The 19,386-nt window shown below is 53.5% G+C and overlaps 7 protein-coding genes across 7 annotated transcripts; 3 read left to right on the top strand and 4 right to left on the bottom strand.

Moving 5' to 3' along the window:
* Nucleotides 1–802: 802 nt before the first annotated feature.
* Nucleotides 803–3,904, bottom strand: AYL99_04541 (hypothetical protein; the record flags this gene model as incomplete). Its single annotated transcript, XM_018836055.1, has 2 exons — nt 803–3,664; nt 3,722–3,904. The coding sequence occupies 2 exons, from the start codon at nt 3,902–3,904 to the stop codon at nt 803–805; spliced, it is 3,045 nt and encodes a 1,014-aa protein (XP_018695705.1).
* Nucleotides 3,905–4,531: 627 nt separating this feature from the next.
* Nucleotides 4,532–5,635, top strand: AYL99_04540 (hypothetical protein; the record flags this gene model as incomplete). The annotated part of the gene is made up of 2 exons (XM_018836054.1): nt 4,532–4,628; nt 4,680–5,635. 2 exons carry the CDS (start codon nt 4,532–4,534, stop codon nt 5,633–5,635), a joined length of 1,053 nt encoding a protein of 350 aa, XP_018695704.1.
* Nucleotides 5,636–6,332: 697 nt separating this feature from the next.
* AYL99_04539 (hypothetical protein) lies at nt 6,333–7,157 on the bottom strand (the record flags this gene model as incomplete). Its single annotated transcript, XM_018836053.1, has 1 exon — nt 6,333–7,157. The coding sequence occupies one exon, from the start codon at nt 7,155–7,157 to the stop codon at nt 6,333–6,335; it is 825 nt and encodes a 274-aa protein (XP_018695703.1).
* A 382-nt stretch (nt 7,158–7,539) lies between these two features.
* AYL99_04538 (hypothetical protein) lies at nt 7,540–10,490 on the bottom strand (the record flags this gene model as incomplete). Its single annotated transcript, XM_018836052.1, has 3 exons — nt 7,540–8,872; nt 8,935–9,994; nt 10,079–10,490. 3 exons carry the CDS (start codon nt 10,488–10,490, stop codon nt 7,540–7,542), a joined length of 2,805 nt encoding a protein of 934 aa, XP_018695702.1.
* A 1,044-nt stretch (nt 10,491–11,534) lies between these two features.
* On the top strand, nt 11,535–14,582 carry AYL99_04537 (hypothetical protein; the record flags this gene model as incomplete). The annotated part of the gene is made up of 3 exons (XM_018836051.1): nt 11,535–11,965; nt 12,016–13,451; nt 13,576–14,582. 3 exons carry the CDS (start codon nt 11,535–11,537, stop codon nt 14,580–14,582), a joined length of 2,874 nt encoding a protein of 957 aa, XP_018695701.1.
* A 612-nt stretch (nt 14,583–15,194) lies between these two features.
* On the top strand, nt 15,195–17,560 carry AYL99_04536 (hypothetical protein; the record flags this gene model as incomplete). Its single annotated transcript, XM_018836050.1, has 2 exons — nt 15,195–15,502; nt 15,553–17,560. The coding sequence occupies 2 exons, from the start codon at nt 15,195–15,197 to the stop codon at nt 17,558–17,560; spliced, it is 2,316 nt and encodes a 771-aa protein (XP_018695700.1).
* A 213-nt stretch (nt 17,561–17,773) lies between these two features.
* On the bottom strand, nt 17,774–18,784 carry AYL99_04535 (hypothetical protein; the record flags this gene model as incomplete). Its single annotated transcript, XM_018836049.1, has 1 exon — nt 17,774–18,784. One exon carries the CDS (start codon nt 18,782–18,784, stop codon nt 17,774–17,776), a length of 1,011 nt encoding a protein of 336 aa, XP_018695699.1.
* Nucleotides 18,785–19,386: the final 602 nt, after the last annotated feature.

Raw genomic sequence — 19,386 nt, 5'->3', positions numbered from 1 at the left:
GAGAAAGTGAGGGAGAGAGGGAGGGATGGGTGGACGGGTGGTGGTAGTGGTGACGGATGCCGATTTGTGATGCAAGTCTCGTAGGGATGATGTCGATAGATAGATAAATAAAAACACCCGAGAGATATCACAATAACGAGGAATGTGATTTATGTATCTCTGTATATATAACCATAATAACCGTGAGAGGCACGAAAGCTGAGCGAGCGAGCCAGAGAGCCTTGACCGAATCTGGGGTAAAAAGGACAATTGATGGTTGCTTAGAGTCCGGCCCGCCGTATCGTCATCTGGGCATTTGGCCGGGGTGGGCTCCCGTTCTTCGACAATGTTCGCCTCGCCGTCGCTGGCCGGTGTTGGCCGTATCTTTTTCGTGGGCAAGAAGCCGAGGTTCGCCAATGAGTCGCCAATCAAAGTGCCCAGAGGTTCAAGAATCGGCTATTGCCCACACTCTATCGGACACGGATCAAATCCAATCGCGATATTCGGGATGCGGTGGCTTTAACGTGCGTAGCTAAATAGATATCCAGGAGACGACGGCTCCGACGTTTCCCATGCTCGAGACGACCGTGTCCTGTCGACACAACGACGAACTTGCCCGCTCGTGCTTGCGTGGCCTCAGTGGGGATCAAGAGCAACGGCTCCGTGTGTTAGGAACTCCCTTCTCGAGATGCTAGCAGATGATTCTTGCAAATCAAAAACAGGTAGCGGAAGAAAGAATATAGTATATGTACTTCGGCAGCTCCCCCCTATGTTGCTGTTGTGATCGGGCGCTCGGAATCCAACATCTCTGGGTATAGCCATGTCATCTCCACATGTTGGACAGCACAGTGTCTCCCCCATATCCAAGTAATTCTACAATCACATTGCCCACGGTCGACAGCGACCACAGCAAGATCAATCCAAACCCGATCCTGCGATCCATCCTCCATCCGTTCAACGGCACCACGATGAGCAGGCCCACCAAGGTCACCAACAAGGTAATGCCCGATATCATCAGCGTCGTGCTCACATCGATGTCGTAGGGTTTGTACTTGATTGGTTTCTGAGGGTGTTTGGCGTGGTGGTGAGTCGCGTGGCTGATGCTCATGTACATCCCTCCAATGCCAATTCCGAGCAAGATGTTCAGCATGGGCCCCCCAAAGCAAGCCGACAGTGCCATAACGGGGTAGCCCAGTTTGGCCACGGTGATGTCTGCGACCAAGTCACCACACGAGTTGCCAACAGCAAAGATGGTCAAGCCCAGAATCGCATCCGATATGCCCAGGATCACCCCAAAAGCTTTCAGCACGCCGACCACCTCGTTGGCGATGGTAGATATCCATCCTATGGCCACAGCAAACCCCAAGAAGCAGAGTAGCGGCCGATATTTGGGCTCCCGATTAGGTGTGGTCAGCGAGAGAAGGATAAGAACCGACACGAGGGAGAACACCAATGATCCCAATACCATCCGAATATACAGCTTCGTGGTATGATCTTCGTCCATGTTGGCCCAGGCAATGGTTACCACGAAGAACGGAGCAGTAAATACTTGGAGGAACACCAACCATCTGTTCCAATCCTTGGACCTCGCGACCCCATCCACATTTGGCCGAGGACTTTTGGCATGCTCCGACATTTGTCTGGAGATTCCAGTTCCGTGCGGATGGGGTGGTCCGTCAGATGATGCGGACCGCGAGTTGGCATCGGGCCTGTCTTGTGGGATTTCGAAGTAGCCTATTGATCTGCGGCGGATGCCCTCGGCTGGCGTCAGGAGCTCGGGCTCTTGATCCGCCGGCTTTTCCTCCTTAGGCTCGACGACCGGAAGTGTGAGAGCGAGGAGGAAGACGCTGGGAGCAGTGATCACACCCAACAACTTGTCCGTGTATGACTTCTCCCGCCACTCGTAAATGGTGGGAAATAACGTGGCACATATAACTTGGGGAGCGGGAAGGTATCGGTATGGCCACCATGAAAACCTCCGCATCGGCGGTTCCTCTTCGTCCGGTAGAAGGCCCAGATGGTGGGTTGACTGGGGAGACATGCTCGGTGCGGGCAGGTGAATGCTTGGGGGCCGGGAGGAAAGCGGAGTGAGGAGCATGGGAGAATCCACGTAAGGCGGAAAATTTTCCTGGCGCAGCGCTCCCTTGGAATGGTCGGGATGTGGAGTATGCAGAATTGGTACTTGCAAGGTCGGGGCGGAGCGAGGCGACATGACCGGACTTCGACCGGCAGAGTGATGGTCCTCGTCGTGGTAATCCGGGCGGTGGAAGGTCGTCACAGGCGGAGCTAAGAGATTGGGCGACTTGGAAGGCTCCGAAGAGAGAGACCCCGTTTCTGGCATTTTGTGGCCTGACGTGGACGCGACCAGTTTAGGTGACTGTAGTGTCTGGGAGGATGGTTCGTTGAGTGTTCTCAGAATTTGCGCGCTCGCCCTGCTGTGTTTTCCAGCAGGAGCATTTGGCGTAGAGTCGCCACTGGTGAGGACATTCTCTGAACTTCGATCAGAATGTCTGTCGCTGAGAAAATCCGTATCGATGCGCAAATGGGTGGCATCGTTCGCAGATACGGCGCGTGTACGTCGGACACCTTCAGGCTCCAGATCGGTATAATGTGTGCTAACCAGCTCCGGCTGAGAAGCAAGGGGCGGCGCGCTGACGGGAATGGGAGAGTGGACTGCCGATGCGTCGTCAGAGTACCTGCGAAGTCCAATAGGTTGCGCATTGGTGGCTTTCTTCTCCAGTGAAGTCATGAGAGATCTAAACTCGAGCGCCCCTATCAAGCTCGGCCGGATCGGGGTCATTGTGTTCCTCCTCTCGCCTCGTGCCGGTCGGCCGACTCTCATCCGGCTCTGCAATTCCGCAAGGTATCGGTCTCGCGTCTCGTCGTCTTCGTCGAGGTCTTCAACCTTCCAAGCTGGAGTTCCAGGGGTCCGCAGGGTCGGGATACTTTCGTTTGACTGCTCGCGCAACAGACCAGTCCGTTCCGTAGCAGGGCGTGCTTCCTCGTCCTCCTCGATCTCGGGCACCTCCAGCTCCTGTGACTCCGGAATGTGGTGGTGTAACCTCGCCGCAGTCTCCGCCAGCCTCCTCCTCCGTCGTCGGGAGAGCCACCAGTGCCAGCCAACCACAAAAACCACGTAGAAGACGTAATATGCAATCATGGTGATTGACTCCCACAGCCGCAGGCTCCCATCCGCAAGGAACACCAGGCTGAAACTCGCCGACACCGCAAAGAAGCCCACGTCCCGAACGAAGCTCCTCTTAGCGACTTGAAAAGGCGCCACCAAGGCCATACTCCCTGCGACCACAGAGGTGATGAAGCTGGCTGCACCCACCAATTCCCCCACGGCCAAGCTGCCACTGTTACTGCGCATGGCCGCAAAGGTGGAAAAGACGTCGGGGCTGCCATTTCCAAAGGCCAAAAACGTCACGCCCGTTAAACTCTCGCTCATGCCCAGAATATTCGCAATGGTACTCAGGTTGATGCAGAGGAAGTCCGAGGCAGCAATGCCGATCGTACTGAAGAGGAGACTGAGCCATAAGACGAGGAGGAGAAATGCGACCGGCTGGGCGTCGGGAAGGGAGCAGTAATAAAGCTGTAGGTAGGAGAGGAGGCCGGCTTCTTCGTCGGGACAGTTTTCCTTAACATAGGTACATTTGTCTTTGGCATTGTGGACAAGTCGACACTAAATCGATCAACAGTCAGTTGAGGAGGTAGCTGGAGGGCGCAGTCAATGGGATACCTCAAGGTCGCGTGATGTCAGGGCGCGGACATCGAGTTTGTCGCCATAAGAAGAGTGGCCGTAATGAAAGTCTCGTAGGAAGCTATAACAAGCAAAGAGGGTGATGGCGAGGGCAGTCAGGTAGAAGGCACGGCCTCGTCGGCGGACAGGGAGTTTTTTCCTGGGGCGGTGGGAGGGTGTCATGGCGGGCGTCGTGGCTGCTTTGCCTCATGCTGGACGCGGAAGCAAGCCACGAAGAAGATGAGGATAACGCATGTGTAATTGCTATGAAGGATACATGTTTGTACCAAGTGAGGGTGATGGCAATACCAGGGCCGAAAGGAAACGGACAGAGCAATCACCCAAGAGATAGAGATTCCATCTCGTCACTCCACTCAAGATCCCACTTTTGCGACGAACAAGCACAACTGAGAACCAAGAGGGATGCCGCCCCGAGACCTCGTCATGGTGCAGGCTAGGGGTGGTTGCACCGCCACAGATTAGCGGCCTGAGGAACAATTACCCGCCTATGTCGAGCCACAGAGACTTGTGAGAGGGGTGCTCTGGGGGTGCTCGGGGCTGAGCGCAATCTAGGCTTCTAGGCGTCACTTCTGCTACGATTCCCACCAACCAGCAAGGCGCAAATCCAATGCGGTCTAACATCATCTCGGCGCCTCCTTACCGAGGCTACTTGTCAGCGTTGTCCCGAAGCCTCTCTCATGTTTCCCTTGACCATGTTGTTCTATTCTTCTGCGCCATGTAATCTCCATTGATGCCGAGCTGCTAGCTTCTCTGCCCTTCTCTTCTCAACATTCCGGGCCAGCGAGAACGATGGCGCCTCCGACATTCGCTGATGTCCTCCCCATCAAGCAACTCTCCTCACATCAATATGCCCTCACATTGGAAAATGAATGGTGTATAGGGACCGGTAGGTTACATGATCTGCTCGTTTTGCACACTTATTCATGACCTTCTTCAGTCCCTAATGGCGGCTACGTTACTTCGGCCTTTCTCATGGTTGCGCGCGTCCACATGTCCCTCACTCACAAGACTCGCTCCGAACCGCACCCGATCAATTTGCACCTGCAATTCCTGCGGCGTACCTCCGTGGGTCCGGCCATCTTCACTGTGAAAGACGTGAAACTGGGCGCACGTGTCAGCAACTTACACATTGTCCTGGCGCAGAAACAGGAACATAACGACCAATGGCAGGATGAAGCGCAGGGCTACATCACCATGAGCAACATCGCAACTGAGGAAGGCCTGAGTCTTGACACTCAGTATCAGCGCTGGCCACCCGCCTTACCCGCGAACCTTGCGCTTTTGGGTGAACGAGGCCAGGATGAAAACTATACCAGGCGCTCACGCGACCCTTTTCCTTCGTTTCGCCGTGCAGCGCAAAACATTCAGATTTTCCTGGTCCACCCAGATCGCCGACCTCCGCCCGGCGAGTTCGGTCGACCTCGGGCCATAGTAGACCAGTGGGTTCGGTTCGCACCCAAGACGCCCTCTCTGAATCCCGATGAGAACATCACGGGTCGCTGGACCAACGATGCGCTAGGGTTTGTGGTCGACATGTTTCCGCAAATTGTCGAGTCTTACGTCAATCCTTTCGTGGAGGAGGCCGCAATCGGCCAACACAGCGAAGCCGAACTCAAGAATTTCCTCAAATCAAACGAACCGCGCGCCAAGTATTGGTATCCGACGCTCACTTTGAACTTGGATGTGAAAAAGCTGTTGCCAGAGGAGGGTGTCGAATGGTTGTTTGTGCGAGTCATGGCCAAAGCGATCAGAAATGGGCGGTTTGACTTGAACATCGAGGTTTGGGATGAAGGTGGGGAGCTGGTGGCGAGCAGTACCCATGCCAGTCTGGTCATGGACGCCAGCCGCAACATTACCCGAAAACCGAAGGAAAAGAAGGACGCAAAGTTATAGGACTGTACAAATAGATGATGAGATGTGCAGGTTCCACGCCTTGTGAGTATGGCTCCGTGATGGAAAGGTGCCGATGAAACCAGACATAGATATAGATATGAAAGAGGACGTCATCCTGCCACGGTCAATCGAGAGAAGGGCGCTCCATACCGGCGACCGTGGAAACCCAGGCTACCTGCATAGTGTTCATGTGTAGATGTACCGGGAATACATCGTTGGCGACGAATGTCGGTCTTACCTGGTGTCGAATTCGCTTACGGAGCGGAGCGGAAAAAATACCTTTTGCCAAGGCGGATACCGGGCTCGGCGGGCTCGGCTGGCTCGGCCGGTTTTCTTCTTGATGTCAAGTTGAACATCGTTCATCACCAGAGGACCATTGTCAAAGACATTGGAGGATGTTAAGGTGATAAAGACGGGCTATGTCGGCCTTGTTGTGGCACCCGGCAGGCTGTGAGGCCTTTCAACAGAATGGTCGTGTATAGCGGGGCTGAATGTGGCCAGCTGAGCACACCAGGAAGGCCAAGTTCGTGGCAATTACACCATGGAGAGTTGCTCGGTCGTCTTCTCAGAGAAACTGGGAAGGCTCCGGAGATGGGTATTCCCTTTTTGATTAACACAGGGTTCTGCAGGTGCTCGGCCAACGCTCTTGTCCACCTATAGTAGCTAGATGAAGCCGCCCACAATCATTGAAACAGATTTAAAACTTTTCCCTTGCAGGCCTCATGTCCAACTCGTGGACCCACAGGTCGCAGCCCTGGCGCATGCACTCGAGGTACAGTTTGCCAACACTTTCCGCGCGAATCCTTTCTCCCAGCAGGACTTTGGCGTGTTTCGCCTTTGCATCCGCGTCCGCTTCGGTACCTCCAGATACATCGGCATCGACGATGCCGCCGTTTGCAATGGCGTGAACGACGTGGACGCCCTTGGCCGAATATTCCCTTGCCAGACTTTGTGCCAGCATCCTCACACCGGCCCTGCCGGCTCCGTAGGCGGCGTAGCCAGGATTCGTCCTCAAAGCACCCAACGTGCCCGTGAAGATCAACGTTCCCTTCTTGACCATTTCCTCTTCCGCACCTCCTTCTGAGCTCGGCTCCACATCTGCCGGATATTGGGCCAGCATCCACTTGAGACACAGCTGGCTAAATACCATGGCGCCGGTGACGTAGGTCTGCAGACTGTCGCCGAAGCGCTGGGCGGATTCGTCCTCGAAGGGCGTCTTGTGCGAGTGCTTGATGCTCCAGATAGCCAACTTCAATTTCACGTCATTGCCGAGCGATGCGGACCATTGCTGGACCTCATCAAACACGCGGTTCAGGCTCTGTTCCGTCGTGTCGGTTTTAAACGCCTTGAGCACCCCGCCGTCGGATTCGCGCGACAGCCGCTCTGCGAGCTGCACGTCGCCGCTGCGTGAGAGAAGGGCGACGGCGAGGTTTCCTTGCGAGGCCCGCGCGAGCACCCGGGCAATGCCCGCACCGGTGGTGGGGCCGGCGCCGAGGAGGATGGCGAGACCAGTAGGAGGCATGGCTTTTTCTGGATGTTGGATTTTCCCCTTCTCTCAGCTATAGGATTAGATGAGGGGAGAATAAAGAAAGGAATGAAGTTGACTGAGTGGGGAAAGGGTTCATATTCCGAGATCGGTGTCCTGCTAGAACCGGGGTAAACTATTCCGGGCTGTCCAGGAGGAATCCACTTGACGGTCACACTTATCCTATTATATCTTAGCTTATCCATTAAATTCATTACATTACATTACTTTGGTGGTGGTGTCATTTAAAACGAATTTTGGTGCCACCATTTGATTCTATAACCTGGCGAGCTGGATACATTGATCCCAGAATTCGCCCTCCCCTTGGCGAACACATTACAACTTTCACTCACCATAAGCTAAAGGGTGCTTTAGGCATCTAGGTTGTCCACGATCTCAGTATCCTGCACTCCCTCAACACTTGCTTAACCCTCTCGCTAACATCGCCGCCACTCCACCGGTCCGCCATCTCATGCATATTTCCCTTCCTCCTCGCCTCATCCATCTCTCTGGGCAGCAACCCACGCCGAAAGACTCGGATGTAGAAGTCATGAAGATCCAGCCTAGTCCTTGTATCAAGCTGCGGGTAGAACCCATACTCCATCGCCGCAGCTCCAATCTCTGGCGCAACGGTCAGAACGTACGCATTCTCGATCGCAAGGAAGTGTTTCAGCCTCCAGACTGATGGCCGAGGGCTCTTGCCGGGGTACGACAGGAATTCTCGCAGTGCAGGAAACCGGTAATCGAGCTTGGTTCCGTAACTGTCGGCGCCTCCAGAGGTGCCGTACCGACTAAACAGCTCCATCAACGAACCTGCCTCCCAGGCTTTCCAAAAATCGGTGAAGCTGCACTTTGGGAAGTCTAGGGGAGCGAGGTGCTCCATCCGCAGACTTCGGAAGTGGTCTCTCGCAGGTTTATTGCCTAGCAGGAGCCACTGGTAGCAGTTTGAGAGTGTGTTTTCCTCGTGCTCGTCGGAGCAGACGACGAAGCCGAAATCGTACCAGAGATCTAGGAGCGCCATCTGTGGGCCCGGGTGCTTGCTGTCGAGGAGTATGGAGAAGAAAAAGAAGCAGTATTGCTTCGCGAAGGGGGTTAGATCCTCGACCGCCTTGGTCTCGTCTGTCGGGTCGAGATAGGCTCTCGCCTCGGCGTATCGCTCTTGGATGTACTTATCCACGTCGTCCTCGTCGCGTATAACATTCTGTTCGCCTTCGAGGATGTGCCTATTGCAGAGGAACCAGGGGTAGTAACTTCCACGGAAGCCTTCGGGTATCTTGGAGAACACCTCTACGATCTTGTCGACGAGAATACCCTCTATCCTCCAGTGATGCAACTCCTCGCTGGAGATGTTGCGATACTTGATAATCCCAACATAGAGCCCAAAAAGCATTGTCTCTTCGCTGCGGTTTCTACAGCGCTGGAACCCATAGTCTTCACGGACCTGGGGGTCTTCTGGGAGTAAGTCTCGGTAGCAGTCTTTCTCGAGAAGATCTGCCGTGGTGATCGGTCGGCGATTGCAGGAGAACTTGTGGGAGTAGGTTTCGAGTTCCTCGCACCTGACGCTGCAGAACCAGGGCCCGCCACAGTAAGAACATCGTCGGGTGGTGATTTTATCACAGTCAGTGTTTCTGCAAGGACCAGCGGTGGGTACTGTATCGTTGTTGGGCTCATCGATCACGGAGCTCCCGGCCGCCTCCTCGTATTGCGGCTCTCTGTCAAAGTCAGTCTTTGGGTATCACTGGCGACTAGAGAGTGAATCAGCAAGAGAACCTACTCTGCAATTTCTCTCGGAAAAAAGAGACTAGCCCTCTGGCTCTCAAGGTACTCCAGTACCCTCTTGATCATCGAAGGCTGCCCAGAACCCGGAATGGCCGTCTTGATCGACGATGCGCCAACAGTTGACTCCTTCGCCTGCATCAAGATCCGGTCCTGCCCATCTAACATCTGTCGCTCGACCAAGCCTTCGACATCTCGCACTGATGCCACGACTCGTTCCATCTGCTCAGTGATTACACCCTCAAAATCCGGGAGTCCCCAGAGATTGTACAGCTTTCCGTGACATCCTCTCGTCTTGATGCCCGCGAATAGGTCCAAAAAGTGCCAGCAGAGGAAACAGCTTTTCTTGCTGCACCCGATATACTGAACGACCGAGTCAGTCGTCGCCATGGCCTGGATGTAGGACGGCAACAGTTGCATTTCGGCGTGTACTTCCCAAGTCGATGACTTCAGTTTGTTGAATTCCTGCAGCAATTTGCTTCTGGTCCACCGAGCCTTTTTGCCTCGAGAGCCCAGCAGACTGTGCACCCGGTCGTCGGTTAGGGTGTGTCCTAGATGATCGAAGACTTGGGCGAGAGTCCAACCCCCAACGTCTACTTCGCCCCTTTTGGCGACCGCGTTACTGTGGGCTGGAAGCCTGACGATAGAGATGTTGATGTTCTCGAAGCTTGGCAGTCTTTCCGCGGCTCTGACAAGGACACTAAACGAAGTATGGAGTCTTCCCAGGAAACCTAGGCAGCTTCTAAAGTCCGGCGAAGCAGAGAAATGAAGTCCAGCAAAGTCGTCGACTGGGAAGCTCTTGTATATAAAGTGAGCTCGACGCACCAAAACCTCGTTTCTGGTTGCTGTCGATGGATACAGCGCAAAGGCGTCGTCTCGCAGTCCGCGTAGATGGGAAACAAGGGGAGACTCCACGACTTGAGGCTGGTTGTTTGGGACTTCAGTCGGGAAACACCGTTTGAGAAGTTGTCTAAGGTCAACAATGTAGCCTTCAATCCTCGTCTCGTAGTGCTCAAGGAGTACTGTCCAAAGCGTAGAACTATGCTGGCTACCTCCGCCTTTGACACATAGGTACGGCGTCTTGGTCAGCCTAGATCCTTCGAAGGTCTCAAGATACGTCCGATCAAAGGCATATAACTAACCCACGCCACGTGCAATGAGACGCAGCAGCGCTTCAGTCTGCTCAAGAAATGTCACGTCGTTCGGACGAAACTTGTTGTTTCTAGCAACGAAGACATCAACTTTGTCTTGGCCATTGACCATCATGGTAGCGGCGACATGTCGACCACCCTTCTCGTTAGCTACCAGCTCTGCTAGTCTATCAAGAAAGACTCTCCGCAGGTGATCGGGGTTGAAATCCGCGAGCGTAAATGCCTTGGTAGAGTCGACGTCGTCAGAGACAGCATCACCGTCGGCTCTTGCATCATGCTGCAGCTCATCGAACCGGGACGGAGGTTCAATTTGGCCATGATCACGCAAACGTAGTAGTTTCGTTAAAGCCTCGAACCGAGCTCTGTTGAGGCCATTGGCTTCCCAGTCAAAGCGGGGTGTCATTCTGTCAATCTCAATGATATACAAAATTACCTAGAATCGGATTTGGCGACCACAGCAATACAGTCACTGACAGATGTGAACTCTAATATGTGGAAAGCGAGCTTGCAAGCTCCGGCTGCGTGTTGATCGATGGGAAGCCCGCGTCTCAGCCAGAGCCTCCCTCCATACAATCCGTCGTTTTTGGCAAGAGGCCGGGTCACATACCCCACTTATGGCCAATTCTTATCTACACAAAGGCACACAAGGTTAAACCTGGAGAGCGATTCAAGAGAAATGGGAGGGCTTACACGACTTTAGGCAGCTTAATCAAGAAGGAAAAGAAGACGTCAGTTGAGAGTTCGACGAAGAGCCGGAGCTGGGGCTGGACCGACCTCAGCACGCAGGACTCTTTTTATGTAAGGTTCAAATGACCGGTCGTTTAATGTTCTGCAAAATGTGCTCTATTTCACGTTTCCCAATCTTGGGTACGTTGCTTTGAATGCTCGGGTCGGACGGTAATCAGGCATTGTGGGAACACCTGGCTCTGGACATTTCACCTGGAGCAGGCAACCTGCGGCGTCGCCTTCACACACCACGAACCATGTCTAAACCTACTGCGGCTTAAAACTGGGCTGTGTCTGCCAAGTCGCTTGTATTGACCAAGGCATCGAGCTCCAATGACGAACCGACTTGCGCAGGGTCTCGGTTATCGCCTATCTCAAGGCACATGCCAAAGTGGCTTAGCAGATGCAACACCGCCGTGAGGCTGGAACTTCTGCGACCCCTCGAGAGTTCCTTATCACGACTCATCGTTCCCTCATGCCCATATTAATGCGTGGAAGGCCGATTGAGTGGTCCAGACAGCAAGACAGAGCACCAGTTGGCCTGACCGTGCTCTTCCAGCGCTTCCGGCTCTGGATATCGCCGCACTTACTTCGTGCACCTTGGAGCAGGATTCAGGCAGCCGATGTCCTGGTCCTTCCTTCCCCATCAACGACGCCTTCGTCCAGATCTGCTCTGCTGGAGAGCTATGCTAGGCCAGCGCCTATAGTCTAGCGAAACGAAATGCTCGATCCGATTACGGCGTTGGGCGTGGCGGGGAATGTGATCCAAGTCGTCGACTTTGGATGGAAGGTGTTGTCAAAGTTGAAGGAAATCACATCTGAAGGGACATTGCCTGGCACGGCGCTACTTAATGAATCAAACCGAAATCTTCTTGACCTGACCTCGAGGTTGGAGAGATGTCCACCGAAGAACAAAAACCAGCAGATGACGGAATGGGAGCAAGGTATTCTGGATGCCAACCAACACTGTCGAATAGTGGCATCAAAGATTACCGCATTGCTTCAAAAAATGGCAAAACTAGGTGAGAAGCGATTTGGAGCGTTGCGACTGGCTATATCCTCCGAGATCAAAGAGCGGGACATCCATTCCCTCCTGGAAGATCTGGAAAGGGTGAAATCGAATTTGAGCCTGAACCTGGTTGCATATTTGAGGTTTGTGACTTCAACGTTTGAATTTAAAGCCAAGGCTCAATTTTCCGCAGTATACAGCGTTCGCACGACCTTCAGGAGTTTGTTCAAGTCAACGAGTCCGGGAAGAAGTCGTTTCTGGACTCGGTTCTAAATGGCTACCACACCTTGACCTCTGAAGTCGATGAATTGAAGTCTGTCGTTCGTGAAGAGAGCTCGACAACCCAGCAAGCGATTCGTGAATGGCAATCCCAATACAAAGCAGCCATTGAAGCCGCATCGGAGAACATCATGAGGGATGCAAAAGAGTGTTTGGCTGATACAGCGGCTCCAAAGATGCTCGCAAGCCTTTATTTTGTCCAGCACGAGGATCGGAGGGCAATGATTTCCGAGGCACACAGAACCACCTTTGACTGGATCTTCGAGGATGATTATGTTTGCAACTCTGACCGTTTGACATTCAGTGACTGGTTGAAGAATGAGCAGCCCTCGAATGGTCTGTTCTTCGTCAATGGCAAGCCCGGATCTGGCAAATCATGCCTCATGCGTTATTTGTCCAATCATGCCAAACTGAAGGCCTTGCTCGAGAAATGGGCTGGGAATAAATCTCTTCGTGTGGCCAGTGCGTTCTTCTGGAGAGCAGGGACAAAGCTCCAGAAGTCCGTGGTTGGTATTCTGCGAACTCTGTTGTACCAGTTTCTCAAGCAAGACTCATCGCTCCTCCCAATTGCACATCCGGAACGCTGGCGCGCATACTACCTTGGCCAGTCAAATCTCGAGGATTGGTCGGTGCAGGAGCTGACGGCTGCAATTGCACGCCTGTTTGAGACATGCTCCAGCTCAATCAGCTTTGCAATCCTCGTTGACGGACTGGATGAATACGAAGGTACCGACGCGCAGCGCCAGGGTCTGGTTGACCTTTTCGTCGGCATTGCGTCTCGACATGATAATGTGAAAATTTGCGTCTCGAGCCGACCGTGGACAGTGTTTCAGGAGGGTTTCAGGGACTTTCCAGGTCTTCGTCTGGAAGACTTGACGAGGGACGACGTGTCAACCTACGTGCGAGATCATCTCGAGGGGGACAGGAACTTTCGAGTGCTTCGAGTGCTCAAAGAAACACAATGCATCAATCTGCAAGCCCAGATCGTGGACAAGGCATCAGGTGTCTTCCTCTGGGTCCATTTGGTGGTGCGAGACTTGCTGCAATGCCTTCAAGCAGGGGCGACAATCCCCAAACTTTTCAAGCGGCTAGATCGGCTCCCGGCAGAGTTGGACGATTTCTTCATGCAGATCATTGAGACCATCAACCCTGTGGACCGAGCAGAGGCCGTCATGATCTTTCAACTGGCAGCTACCCTTCCTAGAGTGCACACGACAGCCTTATATCTTTCCTACACTCAGGAAGAGCACGATGACTTTGCCTTTACCCTCGAAGCTGAGGACTTTGCAACAAGATCCATGGAGCACAGGATCTCGTCCACGAAGGACCGTGTCAACGCAATTTGCAAAGGTCTGTTGCAGATTGGAGGAAAGATTGAGAGAGAACGATGGACGGACTGGCAAGTGGAGTTCCTTCACCGGAAAGTATTCTCCCCATCGTATCTGATCACTGTGCTTATACTTTCTCAGAACAGTGTACGACTTCTTTTGCGAAAGCCAGGAGCTACATGTGCGAATGCAACAGATGGGTGCCAAGGAAGTCGACTTCTCACGGTACATCTGTAACGCGTCGCTGACAGTATTCCTCGCGCTCTCAGCCAAAGGAGACGGGCGTATCATGCCGTCTGAGCACCTTGACCGTAATGGTGACGACGACGATGATGACGGCGGTGACCCACATGTGGTGCACGCCCTTGAGACCGCCATTACTTTCCTCCAATACGCATCGCAGAACGACCATGAATCGGGCTCTTTGCCTTTGTCGTTAATCTTTCACTTTCGGCAACAACTGATCAGCAATTGGGCATGGAGGATGCTCCGCGGGTGCGCCAGAAAGATGCACGCTATAACGGGGTGCATCTATCGCAAAGCCGGTCGGTGTTTCGAAGAATGGACGGCAGACAATCTGTCTTTCCTAAAAGTTGCCGTTCAGTATGACTTGATACGCTATACAAATGCGCAATTGGGGGAAACTTTGTCGTCTAGCGCATATCACCAGACCTTGGACGAGCTCGTTCTTCTGGCTTTGCACCCCTTACCACGAGTACAACAACAGCCTGACGCCATCCCATCATCTAAGATGTTGGCCATTTTGCTGGCATTCGCAGATCAGCAGCCTCTTGGCAATAACTCCAGCATTGAGCACCTGGCACAATCATCCAAGGAGGCCGCATACATCCTCAAAACGTACATCACGTCACAGATCTTGGACACTCCGACTGAGTCCCAGGCCGGCAATAAGCTATGGTCCGGGGTACTAGTGAAATTAGATGACGCGTGGGCAGATGTCGCTGCCGTGTTTATTCAGAACGGCCTTCTTCAAATCCGGGACATCATGCCTTTGGACCGGCAGCCACTACCCCAAGAGGTGCGGCTGTTCCTTGAGCGGCTTTTCTCGCCTCCTCAGGCGGAACGGCTCGAGGACCTCATTTTCAGGAAAGAGTATGATTTTGTGGACGCCGACGAGTCGCAAAAGGCGTAAGGACCTCCATTCCTCGCTTACTGGAGAGAGTGGCCAGAAGTGTCTCAAGGCTGTTACCATTATATCACGCCGGGTGTGGACACATCTGATCGGGATGGTCCTGATAGAAATTGCCCCGAGGCTAACGGTAATCTTCCCGCCAGGCATAGCTTCTGCCTGTATGGTTCGATGTCCCGCAAAAGATGACGATCCATTCACCATCTGCTCAGTTTTCAGCCTCGCTCCCAGTCCCACATTCCATCAACCCCGCAACGCCATAGCCGGGGCTTGCTTTCCATGTCATGGGAGTACCTTTCCTCCACTCCCACAGGACATCGGTCTAGAGAGACTGACCGTTGGTCCTGATACTCATGCAGAACATCGTGTAACTCTGTCCGTCTCAAACTTTAATACTTCTCCGTTATCTCTTCAAGATTTGGGGAAATGGCACATATCGAACCACCGAGACTCGCGTGTTTCGCTTGTCGCGACCGCAAAGTGAAGTGCAGCAGAGACCTGCCAATATGCTCGGGATGCCGGTGCTATCGCCTGCAGTGTTCTTATCCGTCCAAAGGGCTCAAACCGGGACCTAAGCCCGGGAGCATTCATAAAAGACGCTACCTTGGTCACCAAATGCGTGGCGGCCGCATTGGCGGAAACCAGGTGAAACAACGACGGACTGCGTCAACCGAAGCTACAAAGAACCGTCCCTATGGGGTCACTACTCTCGCAAGTTCCATTGCGGAATCCCATCTCTTGGACGAGGCGGTACGGCAGCATTCGATCAGTATTCATCACCTGATCAGTCCTTCGCATGAAGCGTCATCTCCCAGGTCTCAGGGAATAGTACCCGTTGCCGACCAACTAGTGAAAGTGACCGAAGACACTCTTAAGTCTGCCTGCAGTGACCTTGGGGTCACACTAGAGTTCATGAAACGAACGTAAGAGAAAAGACCGAAGCTATGTTGTGGCTCGATTTGACTCGCGTTAGAGTGGGCAATTTCTTTCGTACTTTCACCTCATATGGCCTTTTCCGAGAGTCCACGTTTGCCTCGAAGCTCAGCCAAATCGCAACCCCTTTGCAATTGAAAGCGCTACTTGCAGCCATATTTATTTTCGGCGGCAAAGGCGACGTCGACGGGCACAGCAAAGCTCTATCTAGATCTCACTTTGGTGACCTAGCCAACGACTATATTGACAAAGTCTTGGAAGAATGCGGAGACGATCAACCTCCACTGTGTCTCCTTCAAGCAAAGATTCTTGTGACCCATTGGATGATTGTCAAGGGCGTCCGTGGTCGGGCATGGAGGTCTCTTGGGCTCTGTATCCGGATCGCCTTTGAGCTCGGGCTAGACTCTGTGGACTCAGACGTGGTCCCCAACAGCAGCCCTATCGACCTCAACCGATGGTGCGAGGACGAAGAGCGGCGACGGGCATTTTGGGCGCTCTATGAGATCGACACCTTCGCTACGGTCATCAAGCAGGTTCCGAACGTGACCAACTGGACTCCAAACAAAGTCTTGCTCCCGGCAGACGACGACCGATGGTTTCAAGGCAAGTACCAGCAAAGCAGTTTCCTCCATCATGACTTTATTGAGCGACCCAAATCTCTTCAGCAAACGGGAACGAAGTCGGCAAGAGCATGGTTCCTTGTGCTCATTTCCTTCTTGGCGGAGGCGAACTCGATGGCCCGTCCTACTGGTAAGCGAAACTATCATTCCCCTGGAAAGAAAGTCACTGCTTCTGAGGTTGAAAGTGACACCGCAACGAGGTCTCATAACAATCGCATGGCGATGCTCAACTCTATTCATCTTTATCTCCTCGTCGTGCCACCCAATCTCAAGTTCCATGGGCAGATACTGGACTTCGGAGCGCAGATGACTGACCCGAATTTGACTACATCACACCTCTACTGGCAGACTGCAATCTACAATGTCGCAATTCTGGCTGAAGTGGTCAAGCTTCTCGCGCTGAGGCCATTCGTCTTCGAGAAATATGTGCAAAGGCTCCGAAAGATGACAACAAAAGGGAGCGACAGCTTATCTACTGATAATCCTGTCTCACTCTCAGGGTTGTCTGGCCAAGAACTCCACCAGTGCTTCCACGCCTCAGACGCCATGCTGAATGTGATGCTCAACTGCTCGGAGCTGCACTACCAGTATCTAAATCCGTGTATTGCACATGCATCCTGGTTGGCTGCGACGGTGAAACTGCTGCAACAGGAATTGACGGACGACGAAAGCGAGAGGAGATTGATTCGATCACAATTCGAGATCTTGAAAGTCATCAATACCCGATTTATTCAATACTGGGAGATGCCGAGCGTGCTCAGGCAAAATCTCGACCAGCTCGCTATGCGATTGAAGCAATTCACCGCCCGGTCGAGTGGTGTGGCCGAAGGGGAGAGTATCTCTGCTGATCAAGTCAGGGATTCCTCCCGTTCGGAGGCAGGGCAACAGAGAAATAACCCCGGCGGTGCCCCTATGTCGCACGTCAACGAGCCTCACGGTTCAGAGAATAGATCCAGGTACACTGCTTCGTCAGATCTTGATGTCGTGCCGGGGTTGAACTGCGGAACGCTCGAGCTTCCTGCCTTGTCAAGGGAAGGAAGTCAAACCAACTCCCTAGTAGTAGAGACTCACTACCTGCAACAGCATGAAGCACCGCAAGGAGTGCTTAATACTCCTCCTGCTGAAATTAACCTGCCGTGGCAGCCTGACTCATTTTCGACGGGATCTAACTTCAATGATCCAGAACTATTGTTTTACGGCCACAACCACACCTTGGCCGATTCGACTGTTCTTACCAACGAGTCGACATTGCGGCTCGACACGATTCCGACTTCATGGTCTGAATTCAGCGCGCCCGGAGTGTCGTGTGCTGTGACAAACAACGGCATCGAAAATGTGAATGGTCAGGCCGACTTCGCCTACGACGATATCGGCGGAGAACTCTCGAATTATCTCGACGATATATATTCTGGCCCATTTTCTGGCTAATTCCTTGTTATTGAAACTGCTGTGCATGCGAAACACCAACGACGAAAGTCAGACTTGTGCCCTGTCAAATCCCAGTCCTTTTTTATAACGAATGTCTCGACTTATGCACGGCGACCTGCACACACTTCCTAGCCCCCACTCCCATCTCACCTACCCTTCCTTACCCAGAAAGACGCTCACTTCACTCATCTTGCGATTAGCTCTTATCGGAGCTCAGCTGCTGAAAAACTCCGCCAACGCGGCAGTGGTCTCGGCCGGGCTTTCGAGGCTCCAGAAGTGGCCGCCAGGAATGAGTTGCACACGCACACTCTTCGCGTTCGGGATGTGTTTCTGCGAGATGTCCTCGTAGAACTCTCGCGGCTGCGTCTTGCTATCGTACCCCTGGAGGATCAACACCGCGCACGTCCACGCGGCGAGGAGACGGTTGCGCCGCTGGAGCCACTCGGCGCGAAACGTCGACGAGTTGAAGTACCGCGGGACGGCCTTTGCGATTCCCGGGTAGGAGAATTCTTGGATCAGCCGCTCCACCTGGTGCTTTGGGATGGGCCGCACACAGAGGCTCGAGTGGGCCCAGACGACGACGCGGCGTGCGTCGTCCAGAACCCCGTTGTATGGCGCGTTCATGAACAGATCCCCTTGAGGGGAGAGTTTCGGGTTATAGTGGAAGAGGTGCTGCTCGCCTCGGGCGTAGCGGAGGACGTTTTCTGGGTGGTTGGCGGCGATGAAGTCTGCCGGGACCGTGCCTCGGTCGTGCGAGACAATGTTGAATCGCTGGACTCCGATCAGCTGCAGCATATCTAAGATCTGCTCGCCGACACCCTCGTGACGGTAGTCGCCTGCACCTTTGTCGGACTGTCCATACCCCTTCAAGTCGACGGCGATGCACCGGAACGTCTTGGCCAGGGCCACCATCTGGAGATGCCACTGGAACCACGAGTCGGGGATGCCGTGCAGGAACACAATCGCCTCGCCGTCTTGGGGTCCGGCTTCGACATAGTGCCATCGAACCACCTCGCCGTCACCGCGGCCAAGGATAAAGTGGTGCGTGAAAGTCTCGCCTTCGATCACTTCGGTGTCGCCGTCCTTGTTCTCCGGGCGCGGCTGGACGTGCGCAAACTCGGCCACCCGCTCTTGGATCTGTTCCGAGGGGACGAACAGCTGCGTCGCCACTCTCTCGGCCCGCTCAGAGAGGGGGGTATACTCCAGAGTTGATGGGGAGGCCATGCTGAGACAAGATATCTGGGACCTGGTTGTGTGATGAAGGGGTTGCCTGCTGGTTCTAATATATCTGATGGTAGAAATTGAGCCTTGAGATCTTGTCTACCAGAAGAAACAGTCCAAGAGCTGTCCTGTTGCACTGGATACTTATATACCTGCTCCAGCCAGAGATCTAGGCTGTCCCGTCCTCAGGAATATCTTGATCCGCGAAACATTCTACCATTTTCAACAGCGGTACAGCGGAACAATCAAGATCTCCCGTCGAGAATCGTCCGTATAGAAATCGCCCGACAATGATGGTATTCAGAAGGAACCATTTACTTGATTTCCCCCGGTCGATAAATGGCCCGAGGAAATAATCCGATACGTTGGCTGGAGAGTCGACTATATCCAGGTCCCGCTGGGGCGACCAATCCCGGAGACCGCAGCTTCAGTGGGCATTTCCTGCTGCCTTGTCAAGTACGTTAGGCAATCTCACAGCATGCGGTTTGTCATGGAAATGGAAAACTGATCACGGTGGGCATAAAGTTGCACGGTAGGTGAGGGTCGTGGTATACATTCAACGATGCTCCGTATGTGCTCCGTATGAACTTCATAACGCTCTGTAA

Source organism: Fonsecaea erecta, assembly GCF_001651985.1.
Source record: "Fonsecaea erecta strain CBS 125763 chromosome Unknown Scaff3, whole genome shotgun sequence".
Lineage (NCBI taxonomy): Eukaryota > Fungi > Ascomycota > Eurotiomycetes > Chaetothyriales > Herpotrichiellaceae > Fonsecaea > Fonsecaea erecta.
The sequence above is the reverse complement of the archived record's forward strand: the minus strand, read 5'-3'. Positions and strand labels throughout refer to the sequence as shown.